This window comes from Chanos chanos, chromosome 15 (genome assembly GCF_902362185.1).
Source record: "Chanos chanos chromosome 15, fChaCha1.1, whole genome shotgun sequence".
Classification (NCBI taxonomy): Eukaryota; Metazoa; Chordata; class Actinopteri; order Gonorynchiformes; family Chanidae; genus Chanos; species Chanos chanos.
Genome location: NC_044509.1, coordinates 5,984,779 through 6,005,087, shown reverse-complemented (window position 1 = coordinate 6,005,087; position 20,309 = coordinate 5,984,779). Strand labels below are relative to the sequence as shown.

General features: G+C 40.2%; 3 protein-coding genes and 1 non-coding gene across 8 annotated transcripts; 2 read left to right on the top strand and 2 right to left on the bottom strand.

Annotated features, from left to right (window-relative positions):
• Nucleotides 1–2,121: 2,121 nt before the first annotated feature.
• Nucleotides 2,122–8,740, bottom strand: rcc1l (RCC1 like). The gene is made up of 12 exons (XM_030792524.1): nt 8,554–8,740; nt 7,747–8,040; nt 7,333–7,462; nt 6,795–6,923; nt 6,237–6,303; nt 5,184–5,235; nt 4,739–4,823; nt 4,249–4,430; nt 4,070–4,157; nt 3,421–3,594; nt 3,128–3,213; nt 2,122–2,911 (listed from the first exon to the last, which is right to left on the bottom strand). Exons 2-12 carry the CDS (start codon nt 8,026–8,028, stop codon nt 2,834–2,836), a joined length of 1,353 nt encoding a protein of 450 aa, XP_030648384.1. The 5' UTR covers nt 8,029–8,040; nt 8,554–8,740; the 3' UTR covers nt 2,122–2,833.
• A 627-nt stretch (nt 8,741–9,367) lies between these two features.
• ncf1 (neutrophil cytosolic factor 1) lies at nt 9,368–15,044 on the bottom strand. Of its 4 annotated transcripts, none has more exons than XM_030792528.1 (11): nt 14,960–15,044; nt 14,496–14,576; nt 14,160–14,235; nt 12,418–12,583; nt 12,233–12,291; nt 11,918–12,040; nt 11,545–11,652; nt 11,287–11,404; nt 10,948–11,058; nt 10,226–10,433; nt 9,368–9,597 (listed from the first exon to the last, which is right to left on the bottom strand). In XM_030792528.1, exons 1-11 carry the CDS (start codon nt 15,029–15,031, stop codon nt 9,493–9,495), a joined length of 1,227 nt encoding a protein of 408 aa, XP_030648388.1. In that variant the 5' UTR covers nt 15,032–15,044; the 3' UTR covers nt 9,368–9,492. The 4 variants fall into 4 exon arrangements, with proteins under 4 accessions (XP_030648388.1, XP_030648385.1, XP_030648387.1 ...); XM_030792525.1 differs by having other exon boundaries at nt 9,368–9,647; nt 10,255–10,433; XM_030792527.1 differs by having other exon boundaries at nt 9,368–9,629; nt 10,255–10,433.
• On the top strand, nt 13,095–13,165 carry trnag-gcc (transfer RNA glycine (anticodon GCC)). Its single transcript has one exon. It is a non-coding gene; the product is annotated as a tRNA-Gly (tRNA).
• Nucleotides 15,045–18,596: 3,552 nt separating the features above from the next.
• polr2j (RNA polymerase II subunit J) lies at nt 18,597–20,257 on the top strand. 2 transcript variants are annotated; one of them, XM_030792531.1, is made up of 4 exons: nt 18,597–18,693; nt 19,063–19,152; nt 19,282–19,456; nt 19,814–20,257. In XM_030792531.1, exons 1-4 carry the CDS (start codon nt 18,641–18,643, stop codon nt 19,847–19,849), a joined length of 354 nt encoding a protein of 117 aa, XP_030648391.1. In that variant the 5' UTR covers nt 18,597–18,640; the 3' UTR covers nt 19,850–20,257. The 2 variants fall into 2 exon arrangements, with proteins under 2 accessions (XP_030648391.1, XP_030648392.1); XM_030792532.1 differs by lacking the exon at nt 19,063–19,152.
• Nucleotides 20,258–20,309: the final 52 nt, after the last annotated feature.

Below are 20,309 nucleotides of genomic sequence, written 5' to 3'. Positions count from 1 at the left end.
CAAGACATTTATTTTGTTTTTTGTTTTTTTTTGTTTTTTTTTGTTTTATTTGCCTATCCCTTCCCTAGGTTAATTTTCTCTTTACGGTGCCAAGACACTTTAGACCTAAACAGACTCCTTGTCTAGAACTTAACTTGCTGTTTGCGGCTGAAGGTGATATTTCTGAAGTTGTTGGCATGGGGACTGTGAAGTTCAGTGACATGGTTTGGTCACAAATTCAAAGTTTATCAGAGACATTTTTAACGCGTGTGTAGGATGAAAATAATCTTCATTGTGTGTTGTTGTTGTTTTTGTTTGTTTGTTTTTTCCTCTCACTTTGCATTTGTTTGCATTTCACTGCCAAGCGGCTGAATTTTGATGCATAAGTAGTTGTTGATGTTGTTCTTGTTGTTGTTGTTTTCTGAAGTACAATCAACAGTTTCTGTATTTCGGGCTGAGTTGGCAATGAATTTTTGAGCAGACTGTCGACAGAATGGAATGCGAACTCTCACAGCTGACATAATACATAGTATTTTGATAGTGTTAAATTGCATCTCAATTCAAAAAACAAAAAAAAAAACAAAAAAATTCAGCGTTCACTCTTTCTCACACATACACACAAAATGGATTGTGCAATTTACTGTATTCTACGTGTTTCATGCACCTCCTGGTGAGTTCTCCATTTTGGTTTTTTTTTTCCCCCTCCTTTTATTTCACCAGTACATCTATGTCTAGTGTTTTGTAATCGAAGAAAGTGGTGCCACACTATGCTTAGCTTCTTACCAGTCCATTTACCACTACTTGCCACTTTTTTGAACGCGTTGAAAAGCTAGTTTTTCTAGCTTTCGGAAGAGGAGAAGAGGCAGGAGACAGTCGTGTGATTGAATGTTTAGTCGCGGTCAGGTGTATCAGACACTGGCGTTGATTTTAGGCCTCTCAGACCCCCTCTGCTCTGCACTTTACTAAAGATCTGTCCTGAGATCTGTCCTGATGTGAAAATGGGGAAATGTGTTTACCCCCCCCCCCCCTCCCCTCCTTACTTTCTCTCTTTCTTTCTTTGTCTCTTTCTTTCTTTCTTCCTTTTTTTTTTTTTTTTTGAGGAATCTCTTTAAAACGAGACTCTTTTTTTTTTTTTTTTTTGTTGGTCTTAAAAAAAAGCGTGGTTGGGTATTGCTTTCCACAAGTTTTCTTCTTCTGTTAGCTTTGATTAGCAGAAAAAAAAAACAACATGTATCAGTGTTAAAAAAAAAAAAAAAAGGGTGACATTTCTTGACGATTAAAAACGTTAAAAAGCTTTTTGGGTTTTTTTTTTTTTTTTCTCCAGCTTGTAGTGTGTTTGGCTGTAACAGTCCTGTGTTCTGTTCCTCACTGCTCCTGTTTTGTAACCAAATTTAATTTCCTTCGAGCATCGAAGGCCCCCGGAAATGAAAGGTCCGGGGGATTTTCACAAGAGGTCTGTGTAGATCAACACAACTTGTGTCGTTTTTAAATCATATCTGTATCTCACAGAAAAATGATCATGTTCTGAGATCTTTGTGCAGCCTCCAAATGTGAAAATGATCCGTTTCGGGGGTTGTTTTTTTTTTTTTTTTTTTTGTCTGCATAAAATTATGTGAACCGATTGTATTCGCTGCAAGAATCCGTTTTTGTTTTTTGTTTTTTTCTGAGTAGTTGAGAAGAAGGCAGTCTCTCGGAGGGATTATGTTTACCTTATGTTTTTCTCTTCATAATCTCTTTTTTGGATTTTGGCTATACATCTATTTAGAAAACATCTGCTTCTCTTTTTGCTCAAAAACCATGAAAAGATGTTTGTTGGTAAAACAGTCACGTGGAAAGAGCGTTCATGATCTTGGCAGGTTAGAAAAGCTTACACTTTCGTCTTTTGGGATCCCTCAACCCTTATTGCGTTTTGGGTTTTTTTTTTTTTCCTGGAAGAATGTATCTTGCTTTTTAAATGGTACGGTAATCTTATATAAGGTTCACAGAGAGACTTTGTTACAAATAAAGCATGCACTCTATTCTGATTAAAGTTGGAACTTAACTAACATCAAATACTATTTTTTGCATCAAACTATCCAGGTGTCCCGACACCTCACGTCGATCAAGTGACGCGCAAAACGCCTCTTTTTGGTTTTTAAAATCCTGTTGATGTTTTTAATAAGTAACCAGCATTTGTAACTCAGATAAATCTTCATATAGACTTTACAGCGCTTTCACAGGGAAAAAAAAAAAACGAAGGAAAACATCATGGGAATTTACATTGGGAAAGATGTCAAGTTTCCTTTGCTTATAGGCAGCGATACCACGTGTGTTTCAGTTTCTGTCAGCACCTACATCCCCTGAGTGGATAATAAACCCCTTGGCTGTGCGCTGCAGCAGCGGGGGGGAATCGGATGAGCGGTTTTCAGCCACGCTGCCAGAGAGAGCCGAGGTCAAAAAAGGTTAACTCGGTATCACATGCGTCGAATTCAGTGAGTTCTTTTCTTGCTTGTGCAAAAAAAAAAAAAAAAATTGATTGTCCTCATAAAACATGCAGGTCGTGAATAGGACATCCGTTTCACCTCGGAGAGCGTTTTGAGCCGAAATGGAGAGACAAAAGGGCAGACGAGGCGTCGCACGCAAACCCTGCGTCACATGGGCTGTGCCCTAGGCGTGCTTACTGTGTGTGTGTGTGTGTGTGTGTGTGGCTCCATCCAATAGGAAGCTGTCTAGGGTGTCCACAGACCCCAAACTACTGGAATACACAGAGTCCCAGGGACCTGGACCAGTGTAGGATCTGGAGTCACCGGGAGCAGTCGCTGACAGGTAAGGTTAGGACAGGAGAGTCGTTTTGGTTCTGGTTTTGATTGATGTTTTATATCAAGGACTTGACCAGCGCCACCATGTGGTCAACACCACAAGCCACATCCACCACGTGACCTGGCACCGTCACCTACAACACACACAAAAAAAAGAAAACGACTCAGCCTTAAAAAAAAAAAAAAAAAAAACAGTTTTAATTCTCCGTTTGCTATAAATGGTATTATTTTAACAATAGCAGTTTGACTGAACTTTAGCGGTGCTACTTTTCACGTTTAACTATCAGGGGGTTAAACAAAAAAAAGGTTCAACGTGTTTTAAAGCAATGAAAGATCGTTCGTTCACCCACCCGCCATGGAAAGTACTGGTCATCTCGTTTCCCGATGCCAAGACAACCTCTCACATTCTTTCCCCACACAAACAGCTCTCCCCGATCTGTAAAAGCCATAAGTAACATGTCGTCAGTTACCTCTAAAACCACAAAATACAACAGCCATTTTATCAGCGGTACATATCTAAAGTGTCCACGTGACATGTGATCAGATTCACCTGAAGTCATGGACTTAAGCTTGAAGAATAGTCCTCTTTACCTCGGACCATGGCCTCTAAACCAGGGAGTACCAAGCGTAATTCTTCATTTACCTGTAATGGCTGCAAAGTGGTTGAGTCCACAGTGGATGCGAGACACCTTCACCGTGGGGTTAAACTCTGACCTCCCGAACAGAGTGGCGGGGACCCTCTCAGGTCGCTCAGATTCGGACAAATTCGGACCTTTTCCAAGAATACCATAACCCCAAACAAAAACTTCTCCTCTGTCTACACAGGAAAAAAAAACCAAAAAAACACTTGTTTATTACGCTCTTCAGTTTATGTTGTTCCCCTGGAGTGTTGATATACTGAAGAATTTCTAGCGTAGAGATCAATGCAGGATAGCAGTCCAACTCACAACAATAGACCACAGAGAGCAATGAAATACGCATCCAACACTTTTGATATGCGTACAAACAGAATTAAGATCCACATATCGATTCATCCGCAAAGCTGGCAACAGCGTAACTTCACAAACTTATTGGATGAACACCCCTGACATTGTTTAAAGCTTTGAAGTAGTAACCATGACGACGGCATTGATTTTGATGTCTAGACAACTTTTAAAAAGTTGGCTCTGGCCGCGGTTTCAGAACGCGATTTGCAAACACAACGGACTATTCTCGCCATGGAAACCGAGTATGTAAATGAGAGTACATGGAGCTTATGGTGAGAGAGAAAACAAGGCCAAGTTTGGACTTACCGTTGAGGACGGCTACCTGCGTACCACCGCAAGCAGCCTGCGTCACCTTGCCTACCCCCTCCAGTGGGAGCTGACGTGGAGAGCTAATCTACAGAGCGGAGAGAACGAAAAGCTCAATTCAAATGTCACTTCCTCTCCCTTTTGATGTCATTTCCTCTGCCTTTCTTTTTCATACTTGCCTGTGTCGATTCCGTAACAGAAGCTAGCTGGAGGTATTCTGAGTTGCCCCAACCGAAAAGGTGGCCGTCACTGGACACGGCGAGGCTGCAGTCTCCGTACGTGGTCACCTGCTGCACTTTGACCCCTGCCAGGTCACCCCCGACCGCCATTGGGCAGGAGGCCATGTTATGGTGCCCGAGACCTGAGGGAAACACAGAGTTTCCCATAAAGCCACTGAGGGTCAAAGTTATTTGCTTGCTTATGTACAGTAACTAAAGATGTGAACTTGGCCTTAAGACAACTGGTCTTAAAAGCTTCCCTCTTTCTCTCTCCAGGCATAATGTTAGCCTGATTGTTTGGACAAGCACTGTGTACTTTATCTTCAAGAGCAAGAGAACTGACATGTGGGACACAGAGAGAGAGAGAGACAGAGAGCGAGAGAGACAGAGAGAGAGAGAGAGAGAGACAGAGAGAGAGAGACAAGAGACAGAAAGAGGTGACAGCACTAACCTGTCTGTCCATCTGCCCCCCACCCACAGGCATACACTGTGCCTGTCTCTGTGAGAAACAGACTGTGGTCCTGCCCACAGGCCACCTAGAGGACAGGAGTGGCATTACAGGAAATGAGACCCTCCGAACAGTACCGTTAACAGAGAGTAAGCAGGAACACACATAAAAGCATGGGCAAGGTTAACACAACATCAGCATCCCAAAGGTACTCTCACTGCTTCCAGTGACATTACAGACAATAATATCTACAAAAAAGGTTTGCCAATTTTCAAACCAATATACTTATGCAACATTGAATGCATGAATGAATACAGTAAATGCTATATTGCTCTATAAGATGCAATGTTCTGCAATTCTGCAATGTTCTGCAAGTCAGAGCCGCAGTACTGGTCTTAAACACAGCCGTCAATAACGCTCACATAGCGGTTGCCATGACGCCACCCACCTGAGTGACGCGGCTGTCAAACCCTTCGATCTTATGGATGATGTGGCTCCCGCTGCCAGGGAGAGACAAGCAGGGGACAGTTATCAGTCATCCATGAATGCATCTCTCCCCAACAGCCATTTCAAACTTCCACACATTGCAAGACAGAGCAGCATAACACAACAGCTCAAACACTAGAACAAGGCCAAACACTACAAACAGCCAATGAGAAGAGAGTATTTCGCCCAGAGAATTGAACATATTGTATCATGTCCTCTTCACGTTGACTGAAATACTGAAAATCTTAAGTTACAAATACACTGTATTTAAAGTTACAGATGCTGTAATTATGCATATAATTGCGTGTTCATTTTTGATTTTTTAAAAAGATAAGGTCACCAACCATCCCCTTTTTTTAAAGATTAGGACATGTTAATGATTGCAGAATTTCTACTGTGTAGTTAATAATTAAATCGTTATTTTGCAGAGGAATAAAAGAGGCTTTGATACACAACTGAAACATACCACAGAGCAAATTTACAACTTTCTTTGATTATGTAAGCATTGTTTATAGATCTAAAACATGATTCGTTTGCATTACCGATAGTGTCTGTGTTAGAGAAGCTTTGAAGAAAAAAGAAAAAAAAAGAAACATTGCACAAACTAATGACTACCATAAATCAAGCTCAACACATATTCAGATACAGATCTGGTCCCGCTTGTCACATCGGTGCTGCAATATCTGGGACAAGCAGAAGATACCATTTCACCGTAATCTGGAAACACTGACATTCCAACAGGATTACAGGTCATAACGAGATAAAGCATATTCCAAATGAAGCCGTTTCGATGACATACAGAAATATAGCTCTGCCTTGTAAGAGCTTTAACTAACGCCAGTCGACGCTGATTTTCCGTATGAGTCAAACGCATGACTCAGGTATTACTCAGGCAAGTGTAATTGTTCCAAAGAGGTCCCATTTTACTTTAGTTCAGTGAAGCTTATGTTAACCCAGAGACCATGTGTGCTGTCATGTACTGAAAGGGAATCAGTTTTAATGTAGATTAACATACCTGTAGATCTCATCCTCTATAATCTTCCTCCCACACTGACCATAAGAATTATTGCCCATACTGAACACTGGAGGATTAACAGAGAATGGAGACAATATAAACAGACAGGTTTCCATAGGAACACTGGATTTTAGCAGTCTGATAGTGTGACTGTAGCCCAATGGGACAAAATGACACTGTGAAGGTATATTCTAGTTTAAATATTTTGTTTTGATATCAAATTCAAAACTTCGGACCATATAAAATGAGAATGCGGTGAAAATGTTGCTGGCCAGTGACAATTCTAATATTATTTTTCTTGGCTCGATGTTCTAAGCATGAAAAGACAAAAAAAAGCTGATTAAGACAAAAACATTGCCAACATAGTGCAACAATACTGTTTGTACAATATCACCAACATACTGTACAAACAGTATTGTTGCACTATCACGTTAATTTATATATTGATTTATTTTGACAGATAAGCATAATTAACTTTGTAAAATACCCTTCATATCCGCAACACAGATTAGAGGCTTTATGTGAATTTGAAAGCTCTTCTCTGATAAGATTGGCTACCTCCTTCTGCGTCCGTGAGCACCAGCGAGTGAGCCCGACCACATGACACTTGGATTACCTGCGTCTCCTGGGGCTTAGCCAATGGGAGCGCCACAGGGGAAGGTTCCAGAACATAATCATAGCTCTTATCTGCATACACAGAAAACAGAACAGACAATGAGTCCATTTACCACTGTAGTCTGGTTATAGAATGAGATCAGCGCTTTTGGTAGGTCATCAGACAAGTGATCTGTACAAAGTGGTCAGAAAGTTGGTGCTTGGGTGTAAACAAACAAACAAACCAACAAACCAGAGGGTAAATGAGAAACCAGTTCAACTCATAAACGGGCTGTTTGAAAAGCTAACGCGCTTTCCCTGCAGTAACTGCTTTAGTGCGAAGTGGCTTCGCACGAGACGAAAGTCCACATTTGTCAACAAGATCAGTGTATCAGATCTTGGTTCCTTAATATTTTCTTTCTCTATGTTGTTGTTGTTGTTGTTGTTGACACACTGAACCAGCTAACAGACTCTCGCGAAGCGAACGAGGGAAGACGCTCACTGCGGTCATGCTGGGTGCGTTGAAAACCCAACTGGGAATCTTTATTGAGGCCCATTCCCCATACTTTAGTCAGGTCTCGTGTCTTAGAGGCCAGAAGTGTAAAGCCATACCCACACGCTGCTGAGGTTATCTGTCAAAAAAAAAAGAAAAAGAAGAAAAACAAGAGGAAGAGGAAGAAGAAAAGAGTGTGTGGAGAGAGAGAAAATGAATGCACTGTGCACAAACAACCTTTTCGTTTGATTTCCATAAAATGTTGATTCCGTCCGTGTACCAAAGAATAATCCCTGTCACAATTTCACCAAAGTTCCTTTATATGTTCAGAGATGCCTTAGCACTGATTATGACAAACATTAAACTGCAATAAGACCCTACTTATGTGTATCAGTCGCTTGTAAGCGAGGCTGTGGGTGTTACCTTCTGTTCAGTATCCAACCGATAGGGCGTGAGTTGGTATTTTCTCGGTTTTTTCCTACCGCTGTCAGGAACCACAAAGCTGGGGATCCCTAAGGCTCCAGTATAGCTGAAGCCCCAGACAAAGACTTTCTCAGTGGGCTTTTTATGTTGACCCACATACTGAAACACCGGGCCGTCTTCTTTTCGCTCTCTTTTCCTCGGCGCGCTGCTAGGTGTCGTGTATCCACGGCAACCCAAAAGGAATCTCTGTCGCCCACAGAGACGCAAACTGGCCAGTGCCATTGGATCGATCACCTGATTAGGAGAAATGACCACGTGAACTGAGGTTTAAAAATCTTTGATATTGGGAAGAGATGATGCATTTGATGAAACAAAAAGCCACAAGATCCACTGCACCAAATATCACACACATTTCTATTATATAATTTATATGAATGACACCAAGTGCTGACTGAGTTTGTATTCTGCTGAATTTGTAGCTGAAGCACTCGGAGTCGCGGCATCTCCACACTGCGTTCCTTTTAAATGTATTCCAAGTAGGCTATCTAACTTCTACTTTTAGCAAAGGGAGTTAAGTGTCCGGACTGTAATATGTCTCTATTCGTCCAACTTGCGTAGTTAAAGAAAACACCAGTGGTAAACATCACAATATATTCAAATATTTAGGAAGATATATAATCCATCCGGAAGCATAGCCGGTTACTATGTGCGATCGGTTTTCAAAAACAAGTACAAATAGCCCCTAACCTCGTACGAGACATCGAGGGGTAAACGCGTTGGTTGTCTTAATTATCTTTTGCTACTCACCTTTGGTGCTTCAACGTAACAGGTAAACGGTCATTCATAACCCGAGTTATGACATGTAATGCTTATCCCATGTAAACTATAATTCATTTCAGTTGTTCATTTCAGTTCATTTAAACCGTTACAGTCACATCGGACAAACCCACATTTGACAGAAACAGTGATCTCAAACATGTTCGTCATGGAGGCAGCCATGACAGTAACCCCTTTCTAACCTGTAACCTCTAACCTCTAATGTGAAAGAGCCAAAGTCCACCAGAGGGCGCTCGCACCTCACGTGTGATTCTTTTTTGTGGCTGAGATCCTAAATATCGTTGGGTCTGTGGTTTGATTATTTTAGATCTGGTATGTGTCATTTATATTTGAACTTCTGCTTCTGCTGCCTAAGCTTCTTCTTTCTACTATAAAAGTTGTTAAAGATATACAATGCAACATACCGGCGCCGCTATTTAAGCAAAGTTATTCATAAACACTTCTAATAGAGATGCAGCAAGTATCAGTAAACTGTTTATGTCTTATATCTTTATTTTCAAGAAAAATATGAGGATGGCTTGAAGTAGATTGAAAGAAAAAATAGCTTATCAGTACAACTCAGCAAATATTCTCCACATTGCCTTATCAGCATTAGTAGGTTAGGATAAAACACAGTGTATTGAAACTATGCTAGCAATACATTACATTAACGTTAAATGGGAGAAATACATACATGAAGAGGACAGATAGTTTCTACATTGCCCACACTTGTGTAACAACTTCAATGAAGCACGACTGTTAAGATTTGAGGTATATGTACCCAGGAGTTCCTCAATAAATGTTGTGCTCTCTGTGTACGATTCTATATTGTGACAGAGAGCACAACTTTAATACTGTTTCCATTGCAGTTTAAATGACACCAGCGTACAGCGTTAATGCCCGATATGGTCCGAGCGATGATCGTTCCATTCAGCTGGAGTTTCGGATGCTGATCTTCCTCCGCGTGTTCTCTGTGCAGCGTTCCATGATCAGTTCGGGGCTAGGTCGAGGGGGAATGATTGGTGTTGTCTCCTTCTTTTTGAGATCATCGTTGGGACTGGTTGGTTCTGGTTTTGGGGCATTTTCTACACATACGCACACACACACACACACACACACACACACACACACACACACACACACACACACACTAATTTAATAAAAGACAAATCTGGTCTGTCTATGAATGATCAGAGAGCTGTGTGTCACTGGTCTTTACAGATCATGTCACAGTTCTGTAGTGTACCATCTACATGTGCTTTGCTTCATTTTATATGAGGTTTAATGGACATACACTGCTAGGCTTACAGCTTCATCCAAAAAAGTACCCATCTATCTATCTATCCATCTATCTATCTATCTATCTATCTGTCTGTCTGTCTGTCTGTCTGTCTGTCTGTCTGTCTGTCTGTTGGTCGCACTAGTCCAATTCAGTTTTCTGTGCTCTGTTTCCTTTTGATCTTGATGTGTTTGCCACTAATCTTATTTTATGGGCTGAGGGGAAACAAAATCTAAGGATTTCAGATGATGTTTGACTGGTATTGTTTGAATGCATTCAATCGTATGAGAGTGAGGTTCTCAGAATTTTAGGTAAAAAAGGTTCAAAAGGTAAAGGAGCTGATTAAGAGTACCGAGTCACGCCCAGCCGTTCAAACTGTTTAACTGGATTTTCACTCTGGTCTGTCAACGTACCTCCGTTGGTCTTCCTCTCTCGCAGAGGGGACAAACCGGGCGTCCTGGAGTTTTTCTTTAGCTGAGAAACCGGTCTCCCTCGATCCTGCAAGAAACGGCGACTGTTCCTGCGATAGGTATCCTGACTGATTCTCTGACGGCCTTTGGCGTGGATGCTCTGGGCGTTACGTATGGTGCTTCTGTTAAAGAGAGGTTCCCAGCGTTGAAAAATGGACAGAACCTTATGACTGCTTTCCCTAACATCATGTTCAGTTTGCTTTAAAAATATTTTTGTTGTCTTTGTTTTTTTTTTGTATATCTTTATTGTCTGTTGATATTCCTGAGTGTGTTATCTATGAGGGAAGAGGTATGTTAGAGAAAAGTTCCTTTTTTTCAGGGCATAAAAAAAAAAACCCCGCTTGAAATATATGCCACAAGAGCTAAAAGAGGAAGCAACATTTGTTTTCATTTGCGTTTGTTACAGAAACTGTAAATACCTGAATTTCCAGCTTTGCTGTTACCGATAAATGAAATATTTTAAAAACTTATGGTAATGAGGAGCATTACGAGGAGCATTATTCCTACGTGTACGTGTTAAGGAACATATATTAATATGTTAATCTCACATTAATACATGAATCTTTCATTTCTAGGAAAAGGCTAGATATCCATTCTGTGAATGTGACATGTGTGCAGTGAAGGAGGCAGTCCCACCTCCTTGGTGGTGGAGTCTTCCTCCGCATGATGTTCTCCTCATCCACCTCCCTTTTCTCCCCTGTTTTATGGAGGAACATTGACGGGAAATAGCCAGTCTCCTCCCCTTTTCTGTCACGCAGAAACAACAGGCCTCTTATTTTAAATGGTACATTTTCCTAGTCTCATATTTTTTTAATTTTTCATTTTCATTTTCATATTTTCCGCTCATATTGACACCCGTTTGAAAAATAGATGCGACCTATTGCAGGACTTTTGCAATTTAAAATTTAAAGTCTGCATCTTACTTTAAAATGCTACAGAAGTTTAAACCGAAATGAAGAAATTGTAACGGCATACCTGACCACCCACCAACCGTCTAGGAGTTTATGAATGACTTCGATGGTTTCTCCTGCTTCAAGCGTCATCTCATCCTTCTCTACAGCTGTGTATGCTTTAATTGTTTTGTAGAGCTCTCCTGTAAGTCAGCAGAACCATCTTCAGTGAGAATGACTGGGTTAACATTAGCATCCTGTTGTTCAGCACTGACATACTGTACAGAAGTTCGGTGGTTCCCGGACTAACTGAACTCGGTAAGGAAAGGAAAGGAAAGCCAACCTGCATAGTTCGGCTCAGGTTCCTCGGCTTCATTGGGATCATCCAATGGTTCCAGGTATGCAGCTGGAGCCCAGCCTCTGTGGTTCTCACACTGACAGAACCACCATCCTAGGATGAGATTAAGACTGTTTTAACACACACAGCACACTCTCTCTCTACCTCTCTCTCTGTCTATTGCACACCCTCACACACACACACACAAAGAGTTAGCTAGCTGTCCTTCACCTGTCTCTGTGTAGAATAAGACTCCTAACAATATTCCCTTTCAGTAGGTGTGACATCGCTAGCTAAAGGCTGAATGGTTTCGGTAACTTTTCAGGATCCTTTCACACAACCTTGAAAGAACCTAAAAACCAGACCTAGCCGAACTCACCATTTTGGCTCTTCTCCACAATGTCCACCAAGTCTCCAGCTTTTAAATTGAGCTCGTATTTTGAGCTTTTGGTATAGTCAGCAATCGCTCTATAACTCTCCAGCATAATTGGACCAGTGATATCTGTGCGGAAAGAAAAAATGATTGAATGAGGGAAAACCCGGCTTAGATAGTTTAAAAAAACAGTTTGGAAAAAAAAAACAGAGGCAAAATGGATGGAGTGCACTTAAATTTCCAGATCACATATAGTAAAAGTAAAAGCGATCGCTTTTACTTTTACTATATGTGATCTGGAAATTTAACAATTTAACCTACCTGTTGTGATTCCTCTTGCCTTATCCTTAGACATAACGTAGGTTTCATTTCTTTTGAATCTGTAAAAACAAAAAATGTTGCACAAATGTCGATATACTCACAAGTCAGAGTAATTAATTCGAAGTAACAGAGTCCTGCGATAAATTCATTGTCACAAAGGCACAGCCTGAAATAATTTGACTCACGGATGAGGTGCGGGCGGATTCTCATCCTCGGGTCGGACTTTGAAGAAATTGCGGACCAGCAGGCAGCGGGAAATCTTTGTCGGCAGGTTCAGGAGGGAGCGGATGTACTCCGCGAGAGTACTTTGTCTGGTCTCTGTCGTTTTGTGGTTATCCAACCATTTTGGAGCTGGAAAGAATTTATCGGAAATAGGCAAGTCTTTTCAAAGATGTTCAGCTTCTTGTGAAGTGTTCCTAGTATTTATCTATTCGCGTTGTCATTATCAAGATACAGTTTCTACGTTGTTACAAAGGTTATATTGCTTTTGCACACTGCCGCATACAAAAACCAGTTGGTTACCTTTCATGCTTCTTTTTCACGTTAAATAGATTTTTTCATTCTACAGTGCGATTACCCTACGTTCGCCAAAAACTGCTTCATAGAGCGAACCCCTAATAACACAGAGGGCGTTGCAGTGTCCGTGTCAAGACTCAATCAGTGGTTAATAGTAAGCGCTCCTCTAGTGGCTTCCGTGAATGTATGCATAACTGTGCACACTGACTGCTGAGTTCCATAAACATTCACCAGGTTGATGCACATTAAGTGCAGATAGCATCAATATTTTTCAATTTTAGCCAACGTCAACAGTTACGGTTTGTATATACGTTTTTTTTTTTTTTTTCTGTACATTGTTATATAAGCATTGGTGGTTCAGTGGTAGAATTCTCGCCTGCCACGCGGGAGGCCCGGGTTCGATTCCCGGCCAATGCAAGTGTTTAAAGGTTAGAGAACTGGGCTTGTGGTTGGGTTGCCGGTTCAATTCTCTGGTCCAACATGGTTGTGCGCCTTTGAGCAAGACATTTAATCCCAATGCTCCCCGGGCACAAGGAATGCTGCTCCTGCATCTTGTGTGTGTGTTTGCTATTGGTGTGTTGAATGGGTTAAATGCAGAGGACAAATTTACAGTTCACAGCGTGTGTGTGTGTGCAATCAGGGAAACCTAAAACCCATATTGCACAGCTCGTGCCATGGTGCAGAGTTAACTTCTCTTATACGGTTGAACACCCGAACAATGGCTGAGAGTCAGTTTACGCTGAAAACTGGAAAGTCACGGAAAGTCCGTGAGTAAAAAAAAAATTGGTATGGGTTTTTGCTTGGGCAACTGCACCCAGACTTCAAATTTACATTTTCCCCATATCAGCGGGTTTTAGGGAAGTGAGAGCGGTTAAAAAATGCATTTGGAAATCCACAAACTACGAAACTGCACGTGGGCTATGTTCTGTGGTGTGTACAGTCCGAGCCTTGAGATGTCTGTTTGCTTTTATAGGTTCCTCTGCAGTGAAAGTCAAATGAAATATCAAAAGGCCTACAATATTTCTAAAAAAGAAAAAGAAAAAGAAAGAAATAAGGAAGTGCTTAAGTAGCGCTAGTGTACTTACCCTAATGGAAAGCATCTGTGTTTCGACAAAAAAAAAAAAAAAGTTCAAATTTGTCTCGCCTAATATGCACCAGGTGTTTCCTTAAGTGTCAAATTTAGATCTAAACTTTCTCGTTCTTGCTTTTACTTCAAGTCTGAAACACAGAATGGAGCGGGGTTTTTTTTTTTTTTTTTACTTAAATATGCTTATGCATGTGAGTGGTGTTTTGTTTGTTTAGTTTAGTTTAGTTTTGTCGTATTTATTTGTTCATCCAGACAGCGCCTAGAAATTTTAATGTTTGTTATCAGCGTAATCACAAGAAGTTCAAAACAGGAATTCTGTTGTACCTGGTAGAGAAGGAATGATTCTGTCTTTGGCGTCGATCTCCCCCGCCTCAATGGGAAACATCTCTTTCAAGGTTTTCTGCAACCAAAATATGGAACAAGTAAGTGACAGGGAACAATTTTGTTCCAAATATAAAATCAACAGTTGTGGGGAACAACAATCAATATAACAGAGCATTGTTCTTCCAATTATGTGTAATCTATTTCTTTTCTAACGTTTTAAGATATGTTCACAGCAAATGTAAACAGGTCCAGTGTATGACTTTAAGTGCGGGAAAGAAATAGTGAAGCTTTTGTTATAATTCAGCTGCATGCAGAGAGTAACAGCAAAGGATTTACATGGAAAGCGTGGATCTCAGGGTATTTCCTGTAGATCAGTTTCTCTGACTGGTCACTCCATTTCACTAGGAACATGTACACCTGTACACCCACACACACACACACACACAGAGAGAGAGAGAGAGAGAGAGAGAGAGAGAGAGTGTGCTTATTGTTGTGCACAACCTGACAATTTGCTATGTTACCAGTTAGTTCATGGTCATTTTTTTTAAATGTTTCAAGAATATAAACTGAAACCTTAGATTACATTCTCATGAACATGATTTAAATGCATCATCTGACAATTCATTACTATTCATTTACTGAGATTTGATCTGTTATGTATTGACATTTATCAACAGCATTTTCCTCCTTACATTTCAAGTAACCATTTCACATTTCATAAAATTATGATTGTAGCTATTTTTCTCCTGAAGAACACTGTTTATTCTGTGCATTATCCTACACAGGAATGTTATACTCACATAGTGCTGGCTTGGATAGAATCGTTTCTCAAATCCCAACAGTTCCACGTGTCGCACATAGATTTCAGTCATCCTGCCAAGTGGAAAGGTGCTCCAAAGCTGTGAGAATGTGTTCGAACAAGAGACACGAGAATTTTATATCATTCGTCTACTTTCAGGAAATGCGAGAGAAGGAGGAGGGGTTCAAGCCTGGAAACTTCTCCACTTCCACTATGGCAATAACATTACTAAAGTTCACTGTTTTTTCACGACTGAAACATAATGATAGATTATATACTAATGTGCACTAAATAACGTGAGGGGGGGGGGGGGGGGAGCATTTTCTGAATCTCTGCTGCCTTTTGGGCAGTATGCTCTGAGATTAGTTTGTGATGTTTGTCTGGGTGTGTGGATGGGTTTGTGAAATGACGCACTGTAATATTGTTAATACTATTTCTGGCTCTGTTCTGGTGTCTAACACCATTTTCATGCATGAACTAACTGCTAAAATAACCTAAGGCTAGTGCAACCTCTAAAGTTTAAAATATAAAAACAAAAACTTTTATCTGACAGATAAACAGTACTGAGAGAATATTCATCCTGAGACGGTTTGGAGATACGTCTAAACCAGCACGTCTCACTCTGTCTCAGTTCTTTGAGCACCGTTTCTTTACGGTAAAACAGAAGGAAGATGAAGCAAGTAGCATCGCAAATGATTACATATGCATCTGGCTGCGTAATCCATTTGCTTTTTTTTTTTTTTTTTTAGCCAAGGTGGCATATCCTAAACGATCTTGACTACTGCTAATTGTAGCGTAGCGGTGTTATTACAGAAATGTTACGTAAAGATGACGAACATTTATATGAGGAAAGCGATTCTGTTGTTGTTGTTGTTGTTGTGCTGTTTTTGCGTTTTGTTTTTTTGTTGTTGTTGTTGTTTCTTTTGGTATTATGACTAAAGTCTTACTGTAACACACAGCCTTCAGAATACAGAGAAAAGGGAGGGGTAGGCCTTTGCGATGGATCCAGATGACTATTAATATGACAGTCAGTAGTCACAGACAATAATACTGTCTTACGTAGTGTCTTGTACTGAGGGAAGTTAATTTATGACTCCAAGATTCTATGACAAATACCATGAAAGTTGCAGTGTAGGAGAAACTGACAGTCTACCTTTATAAATACTGATCCCTTTCCCAAGCACAGTGACACTGTGTTTGACACTGCTCTTGAATCATTATCTCTTAAATCATTATAACTCATAAACCAACATTATGAGTAAGGATCAGTAATCATTTTGTTACTGAGAATGTGTCTTTAAGGTTGCAACATTTGCCTTCTGGGAAAACAGAACTTCAGTTTAGAACAAATTAAAATCAAAGGCTTGAAAGAGCAGCAGCTTTGTAAAGGCTTTAACAAAATGAAAGAAAAACAAAAAACGAAAAAGAAAAAAAAAAAAAAAACCCACGGATGTGTCCAACGTTGTTTTACTGAATTACACTTTTGCTGAAGTCCCCCTTCTCCTTGAAGATAGTAATCATAACATTTTGACATGGGGTAAAAAAATTGGCATTATTCTAAGGGACAAAAACTTCCCTTGTTGTCATACTGTGACCTCTTCAGCTTTTTTTCCCCCTGAACCACAGAGGGGGGGCTTTCGCAATACCCATTTCAAAAGGGGTTGTGTCCTCAAATTAAGTTCTGCAATGTGCAAAGAGGAACACACACACACACACACACACACACAAGAGACACAAAACAACCTGACTGGATGATGTAGTGATAATGGAGTGAAATGCAGCGATATCTGCTGATTGATACTTGATTGTGTGATAAGTGATTGCTGGTACAGAACTTGATGAACGTTTTTCAAGAATAGCCAGAAATATGTGCCATTGCTCAAAAGCAAAAAAACGACTCATGTTATCAATTTCCTGCGCTTAAAAACTGATTTTGACGAGTATATAATGTCGTTTGCGACCACTGTAGAGTTACAGTTATAGTTACATAGTTATAAACAGTCAATCTTACTTATACAACTACTTATGTATGTATGTATGTATGTGTGTGTGTGTGTGTGTATACATATACACACACATATATACATACATACATATATATACACACACACACACACACACATATAGATATATTCGGGTGTTTAAGTGCATGTTTATTTTGATGAAGCCTTGTTCACACCCACAGTTTCGTCTGCTTGTCCTTATTGTGTCACTGTTTTTGTTTGACTCATATGAGTGAAACACTGTTAATCAAATGGAATCACATGAGCACAGGTCATTTGAGAAAGAATTTTAAAAGCAAAAACATTCGTAGGAATCTGGGGGGCTGGGTGTTGAGTCGTTTTGCCTCCCATAATGTTACGGGAGTTAACAAACATATTCACCGTTTTCACAATAAAAGCTTTTCTTGTAATGTATTTGAAATGGTTTGTACATTGTATTCTCATATTTCGTATCAAGAAACAAACTTATCCTACTCACAACATTGTCTAATAATCTATTTGCTTGAAAACATTCCCTTTAACATTGCCATCTTTATGAGTAAACAATGCTATTAGTTACCAAAAATAAACTGATCAAATCACGCTTTAAACTACCACCCCAACTTACACCATAGCATGCAGTATGTAAGGTGGAAAGTGTTGCCATGTTCCTACGGAAAAAACTAAGTTCACAAAACTGTGGTTCACATCGCGAAATCTGTCAGTACAGCGGGACGAGCGAGTGGGTAGGCGATAAGTGGGTAATGAGATTTCGCAAGAAGTCTGCCCTTATGATGTGGCGGACTTGGGACACCCACATGCTGAAAGAGAGCAGAACCGCTTCCTCAGTGCGAGGTCAAAAATTCACGCACACACTTAAAAGGCTTTATCAGCATTCAAAGCGATCGCTAGCAACTCTTTTCTATTTTGACAACTAGTAACGAAAGATTCATCACTGTCACATATTATTCTGATTAAGTTTCACGTTTGACAAGTTTAACACGATTGGTATGTGTGACACCACCCCAGCTGACAAGGTATTAGTGCGATAGGATGACACTGATACTTCTAACTCCTATTTTAAAATCATCATCATCATCATCATCATAGTAGTAATATTAATAAATCTTTCTGAGGACCAGTGCTGCTGGTGTAAGTTAAACAGGTTGAAACAGAATCTAACTGGTTTGCATTTAAACTAGAATTTGATTTGAATGGATAACACGATAAGCCTTAGTTATGTGTTTACTACATACACTTACTACTCCACTGACTACTAATTTGGAAGTGTTGCCCTGCATGGAAGAGTCTGAGACCACAGAACATCATCATCAGCAGAATCGTCATCATGTTCATTAAGTTGTTTGAAGGACGTTTTTCAAACCTGCGACATTCACAAGGAAGAGGGCGCTTGAAACTGTCAGTTTCGCATATCATCAGTTTCAATGAGGTTTGTCGTTTCATAAATTCACCATAAAGCGCCGCAGCGAAAACACGATTCCTCTTTGCCCCCACCCCCCACCCCCCATCCTCCTCCCTCCTCATCTCAGTGCTCATTAGTGACTCCTTGTGGCTTGTTGCTTACACTGACGTTTTACAACCATTTTGATACAAACGTCTGGCGTGCAGTGCGCAGTCTCGTAGCACTGGGAACTGGTCCGATAGACAGCAAACTGCTCGTGCTATAGCTAGTCGCAAAAATGAACGCGCCTCCAGCCTTTGAGTCGTTTTTGTTGTTCGAGGGAGAGAAAAAGTAAGTCTAATTATCTGTATATGCCATAAAGTGTGTAAGCTGGTGATTTTCTGTGATGACTGTAACTTGATTAGTACGTTTATTGCGCATGGTACGAAGTTTGCTAGTTAGCTAGCTAGCAGTTATCTTGCATGTAGTTTGTCTCAAACAGCTTCACAGATTCTTCACAGTTGGCTCACCAGCAGTCTTACCTTAAATTCGTTGGTATGCAAAAAATAGATATTTTGGCTACGTGTGCGGGTATACATCTGTTCTTAACTGCACACCATTAACCAAATTGTTGCATTTACGGGTCTCTCATTGAAGTTAACAAGGTAAACACCGGTTGGTACGTTAACTGTGAGTTGCTATGTCTCTTCGTTGTTTTAGAATCACAATTATAAAGGACACCAAGGTACCCAATGCCTGTTTATTTACGTTGAACAAGGAGGACCACACTCTGGGCAACATCATTAGATCGTGAGTACAGCCGTCTACATCTGGCTGGATATACTGATGGTTTACTTTACGTTTAGGACCACAAATGACCACACTTTAATCCTTGTACCTTAAACAGTTATGTTCTCTTCACTTTCTTTCTCTCTTTAGACAACTGCTTAAAGACCCGCAGGTGCTCTTTGCTGGCTACAAGGTTCCTCATCCGCTGGAACATAAAGTTGTCATTCGCGTCCAGACGACACCAGACTACAGTCCTCAGGAGGCTTTCACCAATGCCATCACTGATCTCATCAGTGAGCTCTCCTTATTGGAGGAAAGATTTAGGGTCAGTTAAAACAAACAAACAAAAAAAAAAAATTCTGTGCTATAAATACTCGGAAACCTGTTTTTATATACTTGTCTGTCCATCTGTTCATGCATGCCCCTATTATAATGTCTTATTAGTTGGTTAATTGGTTCATTTGTGTGTTCTTGTCACAGTGGAGAGGTTTCTGAAAATATAGAACAGGGTTCATTGTAATATACATACAGGCCACTGTCTTATTACTGACTGATTAACCCACAGAGTGTTTAACAGTTTAACAGACCACAGTGTCTGCTTTTGTAGACAGTAATAGCTGACAGTGATCCATGCTTTGTTGATTTATATGTTGCTAATAATAAGGTTATAATTTTGTTTCAGGTTGCAATCAAGGACAAGCAGGAAGGAATTGAGTGATGAAGTCAAAACTGTTGGCAGCCACTGGCACTCACAGAATCTCATAATGGACTCAGTAAATTTCACCTCTTTAATAGGACTCCTCTATGTGATATGTGAACAATATTGTTCCTCACTGAAGTGGTATTGTCATCATTCAAAACATCCCTGACCAACTGAACAGCGTCACTGTACTCAAACTTAAAGGACAGTAACTGAATAAGGTTTTCCTTTCTTCATCCTCTTAAGACATGAACATACTGTACATGGTGCATATTTGATACTATGTGAAATCGGGATTTTACTTCCAAACACAGTGTTCGGGACATATTTTGACCTAGCCCAAATCTGAAAAAGCGCAATGATTTTTTTTTATGGATTATTATTTCACTGAAATGTGATGGATATATTGCGTTATTGTTGTAAATGTATGTGTCAGGCCATGGTCTCAGGCATACCATTATTATTTGTTTGTCTTTAA

What these genes read in the sequence shown, in the direction of transcription:
- rcc1l (XM_030792524.1), bottom strand. Translation starts at nt 8,028, where the DNA reads ATGGCACTGGCCAGTTTGCGTCTCTGTGGGCGACAGAGATTCCTTTTG. An exon ending in TTGACAGCCGCGTCACTCAG is followed by an intron (nt 4,824 to 5,183) that starts GTGGGTGGCGTC and finishes CCTGTCCTCTAG; the next exon opens with GTGGCCTGTGGGCAGGACCA. An exon ending in CCACTTTGCAGCCATTACAG is followed by an intron (nt 3,214 to 3,420) that starts GTAAATGAAGAA and finishes TGGCTTTTACAG; the next exon opens with ATCGGGGAGAGCTGTTTGTG.
- ncf1 (XM_030792525.1), bottom strand. Translation starts at nt 15,031, where the DNA reads ATGACTGAAATCTATGTGCGACACGTGGAACTGTTGGGATTTGAGAAA. An exon ending in ACCTGAGCCGAACTATGCAG is followed by an intron (nt 11,405 to 11,544) that starts GTTGGCTTTCCT and finishes GCTGACTTACAG; the next exon opens with GAGAGCTCTACAAAACAATT. An exon ending in GACGGTTGGTGGGTGGTCAG is followed by an intron (nt 11,059 to 11,286) that starts GTATGCCGTTAC and finishes TCTGCGTGACAG; the next exon opens with AAAAGGGGAGGAGACTGGCT.
- polr2j (XM_030792531.1), top strand. Translation starts at nt 18,641, where the DNA reads ATGAACGCGCCTCCAGCCTTTGAGTCGTTTTTGTTGTTCGAGGGAGAG. An exon ending in TTGTTCGAGGGAGAGAAAAA is followed by an intron (nt 18,694 to 19,062) that starts GTAAGTCTAATT and finishes TCGTTGTTTTAG; the next exon opens with AATCACAATTATAAAGGACA. An exon ending in TATTGGAGGAAAGATTTAGG is followed by an intron (nt 19,457 to 19,813) that starts GTCAGTTAAAAC and finishes ATTTTGTTTCAG; the next exon opens with GTTGCAATCAAGGACAAGCA.